This window comes from Hibiscus syriacus, unplaced genomic scaffold (genome assembly GCF_006381635.1).
Source record: "Hibiscus syriacus cultivar Baekdansim isolate YM2019G1 unplaced genomic scaffold, ASM638163v2 tig00110458_pilon, whole genome shotgun sequence".
Taxonomy (NCBI): Eukaryota; Viridiplantae; Streptophyta; class Magnoliopsida; order Malvales; family Malvaceae; genus Hibiscus; species Hibiscus syriacus.
Genome location: NW_024062745.1, coordinates 1383529 through 1390190, shown reverse-complemented (window position 1 = coordinate 1390190; position 6662 = coordinate 1383529). Strand labels below are relative to the sequence as shown.

Below are 6662 nucleotides of genomic sequence, written 5' to 3'. Positions count from 1 at the left end.
GAAGAGATGTATATAAACAGCAGAGGAGTTGTAAACCAGATGTGGTATTCATTCGCTATTCAATATACTTGTATTATGTGTTTCTTCACTAGATATTCAACATGGTATCATTCGCCAAACGGTCCTGATTTTATATTTTTTCTTCAGCTGCATGGAAGAGGAGGAGAATATGCCATCGGTGGCTACCTCCGCCATCGTCTCAGCCAAGTCCATAGTCCAGCCTACCACAGTTCAGAAGAAACGATGGGGAAGCTGCTGGAGCTTTTACTGGTGTTTCGGATCTCATAAGAACAATAAGCGAATTGGCCATGTTGTCCTTGTCCTTGAACCAGTGGCACCTAGAGCTGCAGTTTCAACTGCTGAAAATGTAAACAATCTGACTGGCATTGTAATGCCCTTTATCGCCCCTCCCTCATCTCCTGTATCATTCCTGCAATTGGATCCTCCATCTGCCACCCAATCACCGGCTGGATTGCAATCCCTAACTGCCCAGAAACTATTCGATGGAAAGCCTGTTAGAGTTACAACCGAGGAAGTTGCCCATAAGTCCCTTGCGGCCAAGTTGTTGATTGCTCGTTTCCTTCACTGCCACCTCGGCATTGGTTGCCCTGCTGAAATGTACCAAAAATCAGGATGTACTTTGAAGGCCGATTGTGTTTGTGATTACAATTGTTCTAGTTGCAATTCAGTGGAGTGCTTCTCTAATTGTTCTTCGCATTCGAATTCTGATGCTGCTAATGGAAGTAAAAACGAGAGGTTGCATAATTGTCGCTGCAAAGCAAAAGAGTCAAAATTCATGAAAGCTAATGAGGTTGCTTCTTGCCGAAAAGAAACATAAAAATCCGTTCCGACTTCGATGAGCTTAAGATCAGGAGAGCTCGGATGTTCAATTACGAAGAACTTGAGAGGGCCACTGGTGGATTCAAAGAAGAATCTGTGGTTGGAAAAGGAAGTTTCTCATGCGTTTATATAGGGGTATTGAAAGATGGGACTGTTGTTGCATTTATAAAGGCTATAATATCTTCAGATAAACAGAAGAATTCGAAAGAGTTTCGCACAGTTAGATTTATTGTCAAGATTGAACCATGCCATCTTTTGAATCTGCTCGGATACTGCGAAGAGGGTGGAGAACGGCTTCTGTTTTACGAGTTTATGGCTCATGGATCATTGCACCAGCATCTTCATGGAAAGAACAAAGCCTTGAAAGAGCAATGGAATTTTCGGTAAATGGTATAGCGTATTATTTTTTTGTGGTCTTGTATAATTGAAAGAACAATAAAGAAGAAAGAAATGAAGGTGAGGAAGAAGAACGAAAGGAAGCATTGACACTTTCGATTCAAAGTGAACGGAAGAAAGCATCGGCACTTTCGATTCAAGAAGAACGAAAGGAAGCATCGACACTTTCGATTAAAAGTGAACGGAAGGAAGCATCGGCACTTTCGATTCAATTATTCATCTTTTCATCAAGAAGATTGAATGTCAGAAATGAGTTGTAATTAGTTTTTTTTAGAGCTGGCTATAATAGTGTGTTCAAGGTTAGAAGAACAGAAGAAGAATAAGTAGAGAGAATGTTAGCATAATGAGTTAGTGCATGTTGTTTAGTGATTCTAGAAGTTTGTTAGCAGTTAAGGCTGTTAATGTTTAGTTGAGGTTGTTAATGGTTAGTTACAAAGTCTGTTAAGACTATAACAACTATGAAGAGCTGTATATAAACAGCAGAGGAGTTGTAAACCAGATGTGGTATTCATTCACTATTCAATATACTTGTATACTGTGTTTCTTCACTAGATATTCAACATGAAACAAGTGATTTTGATGATAAAGAAATTGTTGTTATTCTTCAATGTCCTAGATTATAAGACAGACACCACTAATACGTGAGAATATAGCGGTGTTTGTTACAAAAACGCCACTAATGTACGTCTCTAGCGGCATGTCTCCAAAAACGTCACCATTTATCAACCTCGTGGCTTTTTTACTAACAATGTCAGTAAAAGTACATGAACATTGCGCCACGTTCACATAAATGCTGCTAATTTTTTCATTTTGTGGCCTTTTTATGTAAATGCCACGATATGTACAAGTTTAGCAGCGTTTTTTTAGTAAATGCCGCTAAATGGTAGGCACATTTAATGTCAAATGGTTCAAAGTCATCTTTAAATATGTAATACATTACACTTATCTTAGATTAATCAAAAATTGATGATAAAAAATCTTGAAGGATCATTATGCTAAATGAGGCATAGTTGAGTGATCAAACCACTATTTAATCCTAAAAATTAACCCTTAAAATAATAAACATATGTTCCATCTGTTATCGAAAGTTGCATATGCCTTTTATTATTTTTAATTTTCAGAAAAAGAAAAGAAAAGAAAAGGCCTGAAATTCAGTCAAACGAGTCGACTCAGACATCGACCAGAGTCTGGAATTGAAGATTCTCTCGTGCGAACAAAATCTGTTGTGGCTGTCAGTCATGTACATAAAATGCAATTAACATCACAAGTGGGTTGGTCAGGTCGACTTCCGACCACTTCATGCAGGCCAGTCAGACTCAGTTTTCTTCCTTTCAATTACTAGTCTTACACTTTCTAGACTCACCAATCCTTGTTAAAATGCAATTAGCGTTTGATGTCGGATTAAAACCTATTTTAAAGATGGAAAAGGCTAAACAAATTCACTTTCTTTTCCCCCCATGGGCAGCCCTTTTTTACTTGAATTTTAGGATGATGGTGACTTCAAAAAACCTAGAATTCGAATGTTATTCCAGGTTGAATTTTTCACAACTTTTTTTATGTTTTAAACATAGATTATCGAGTTAATTATAGTAAATAGACCATACATCTAACACGTCTACATGAACTATTAGAATGAAATTTAAGATCAATCTAACTCTTTAGTTTAAAAGATTCCATAATTATCATATGTCTAACACTGTGAACTAAGATCACTGTAAATATTCTCAACCAACACCGATAAAGGTATTGAACCCCGAGCCTCCCATAATCTAGACTAATCTTTATTTCTTCTTCTTCTTATAATTAACTCTCTTATATAAAAACACGGATCAACTGCCCTCTAATGAAATTGATTAAGGTAATCTGGTACATTAAAACACTTTTTTTATGAAAAGTAAAAATCTGTTTAAAAAGCATGGATTCCACTTGCTGGCAGCTACTTTTGAAATAGAAAAAGAGAATGTATTAAGCCTATTTTCCCTCTTTATTTTGCTAACGCCGAGTGGAGCCGGATCTCGTTTAAACGAAGATCAGTGAGTTGATCATCTTAAACTGTTGATAATCGTCTTGTTCCAGTGAGTAATTTGGTTGGAGATCTTCCCGACAAGAACTTGTTACTTTGCTGAATACATATATATATATATATATAGATACTGCATACGTATAAAGTATGGAAATGTTTTACTATGTATTAAAATAACGAAGAAAAAATTTTAAAAAATGTAAAGCTTAGACGTAGTAATTCTGTAGGTGGAGGTTTCAACCCCTCGTGCAAGCTATCGACCATGGCGTTTTTCTTTAGATTTGATTTCCTCCGATCATAATCATTAATGGAATGGAGCCAAAACAGAACCTGTTGGATAATACTATAATACCGTGCACTAAATATATGCATAATCATCTCTTTTTTCTTTTTCATTACTTTCTATTCATGTTGTTGCAGTAGTGCTATTAGGGTTGTCTTGTCAGTTCGAGGTGGAAAAAGAATGTGGGAGACAACCAACAATCTTACAAAAGGACTATCAACAGTTTCGACATATCATTTTTGCTGCCTCATTTGTGGGGCCTAAACCATCCACATTGGTCTATATTTATACCCACCGTTTCCATTCATTCATTCATTCATATCACTCCACCTTCGACTACTTCACTTTCTTCCGTTTGTGTTCATCTCAGATCAGACGGTGCTTCAATGGCCGACGCTGGTGGTTCAGCCTCAGCCAAGAAGATGATGTGTTCGGTCCCCGAAAGGCTTCAGCTGCACATGGCGATGCTGGCCTTGCAGTTCGGTTATGCAGGGTTCCATGTGGTTTCAAGAGCCGCCCTTAATATGGGCGTTAGCAAACTTGTGTTTCCAGTATATAGGAACATCATTGCTTTACTTCTGCTCTTACCCTTTGCTTATTTTCTTGAAAAGTAATTTTATTCAACCTTTTTCTCTTTTAAAACACATTGATTTACTTAAAACCCTAACTTTTTTTTTGCAAAATATTTGTTCTTTGTCCAGGAAGGAGAGACCAGCCATTACTTTGAATTTTCTTATGCAGTTTTTCCTCCTAGCTCTTGTTGGGTAATGCACAAGAACATGTCATTGAAACTCTTTACTGTAGTTTTGGTGTAATAAAATCAAAACTAATGGTCTTTTTTTTTTACATGACAGAATCACAGCTAATCAAGGTTTCTACTTGTTGGGCTTAGACAACACATCACCAACTTTTGCATCAGCAATCCAAAACTCTGTCCCTGCCATTACCTTCCTCATGGCAGCCGTACTAAGGTAACCCTATACATATTATAGTTCCGAGGACGACTTCTGGGAACCTCCTAATCTCTGTCAAACAGCCTCCAACGAACCTTCATTTTCTGAACTCAGGCTTCTCAATCAACTTCCGTACATAAACAAGACTTCTAACATGGCCGTGTGATTTATCATAACGTAATTCAAAGTCTAATAATCAAATCTATCTAACATGTTAATCTACAAGTAGCCGTATTAACATTACGGTTGACACACACAAAAGACCATTGTAAATATCCAACTAAGACTAAAAAATGGATTGGAACCCTCACGGTGTCTGTATCGTCTTTTTCATCTTCCATGACCAACTTCATCCTTTACAAAAAAACACCTGTTAACGTTCGTTCTTTCACTTGTTATGACTCTATGCTCAAATAAAAAAGAATCAACTGACATCTAGCGACAGAATAAACTTGTTGTCATCAATCAATATATATGAATTCATGTTGTGATTGTTGTCGGTGTTCATTTGATCAGGATAGAGAAAGTGAGGCTAGATAGAAAAGATGGGATATCCAAAGTTATTGGAACAGTCCTGTGTGTGGCAGGAGCATCAGTTATAACACTATACAAAGGACCAACCATATACAGCCCGGTTACACCTCTGAACAAACCCACACCAATGTTTGTTTCATTGGGAGACTCAAACGGAAAGAACTGGACCCTCGGCTGTCTCTATCTAATCGGCCATTGTCTGTCCTGGTCCGCTTGGCTGGTGTTGCAGGCACCGGTGCTGAAGAAGTACCCGGCTCGACTCTCCGTCACATCTTACACATGTTTCTTCGGTCTCATTCAGTTCCTCATCATTGCGCTAGTTTTCGAGAGAGACACTCAAGCTTGGATGTTCCACTCTGGCGGCGAACTCTTCACTATTCTCTACGCGGTCAGTGCATTTTAACCACTCCTTGTGAACCACGAATAAGTGATCAAAAATTAAAATTTGAGCGTAAAACATGCAGGGAGTGGTGGCATCAGGGATTGCATTCGCGGTACAGATATGGTGCATTGACAGAGGCGGCCCTGTTTTCGTTGCTGTTTATCAACCAGTTCAGACTCTTGTTGTCGCTATCATGGCTTCCATTTCTCTAGGGGAACAGTTCTATTTGGGAGGGTAGGTGCCATAATCGTATTTAAACTGTTATATAGTATAAATTTTGACATGGTTTGGCTGCAGAATCATTGGAGCAGTGTTGATTATAGTGGGACTGTATTTAGTGCTATGGGGGAAAAGCGAAGAGAGGAACTTCGCAGCACAAGAAAAGAGAACACTTGAATCTACACCGGAGCACGGCCCAACATCTCTAACGCACCCATTACTCCGCCACTCAACGGAAAATGTTTAACTTTAAAATCCCCATAACCTTTTGACCATGGCGGAAACAACCACGAATGAGAGGTGGCGGACTCTACCGTTGTATCAGAAAGTTTGTGTGTGTGTTTTTCTTTTTCTCTTAGTTAGTTAATGGCTTTCTCTAAGTTGCAGAAAGGACTAAAGGAGAAGCCATGTTTTGTTCAAGGGTTGATGATGATGCTCCCATATGCTTTTTCTTATGTTTTGGTGATTTGCTTTTTAGGGGGAAAGTTGTGGAGTTAATGGTAGAAATCATTATGATGTATGATGGCAAAATACATGCTGCTCTTTCTCTTCTTCCAAAATCATATGCCATCATGGTCAAGTATTATTTTTAATTGAAGAATTTTCCATGATCAAGAACAATCATTAAAGATTTTTTTTTATGTTCAACTAGGAGTTAAAAAGGAAATATTCTTTAAAGATTTTAAATTCAAACATCGACAAAATATGTGCATATTTTCAATTAATTAAAAAATATTAAATTAATAATAATCACAAACTATTAAAAAGAATTTCCCTTTTTCTTTATTTTTTTTTATCTTAAATCATATCATCTTATGAAATTCTATTTTGACAATGTAATGGAGTTAGGGTTTTCATCTAACTTCAAATTATTCATTATGTATAATATCACTTTCAATGGTTGGCTGATAATCTTATGAAAAAAATAAAAAATGTTTATATCAAAATTTAAATTTTTTTATTATATTAAAAAACTTAAATAAATGGTTACACGTATAAGCAAAATTTAAATATTAAAAAATAATTTTGTCA

At 36.9% G+C, this 6662-nt stretch overlaps 1 protein-coding gene across 1 annotated transcript; it reads left to right on the top strand.

The window, feature by feature from the left end:
- Positions 1-3877: 3877 nt before the first annotated feature.
- LOC120126427 (protein WALLS ARE THIN 1-like) lies at positions 3878-6193 on the top strand. The gene is made up of 6 exons (XM_039144632.1): positions 3878-4152; positions 4244-4306; positions 4397-4513; positions 5012-5417; positions 5494-5645; positions 5709-6193. Exons 1-6 carry the CDS (start codon positions 3929-3931, stop codon positions 5875-5877), a joined length of 1131 nt encoding a protein of 376 aa, XP_039000563.1. The 5' UTR covers positions 3878-3928; the 3' UTR covers positions 5878-6193.
- The last annotated feature ends 469 nt before the right edge of the window (positions 6194-6662 follow it).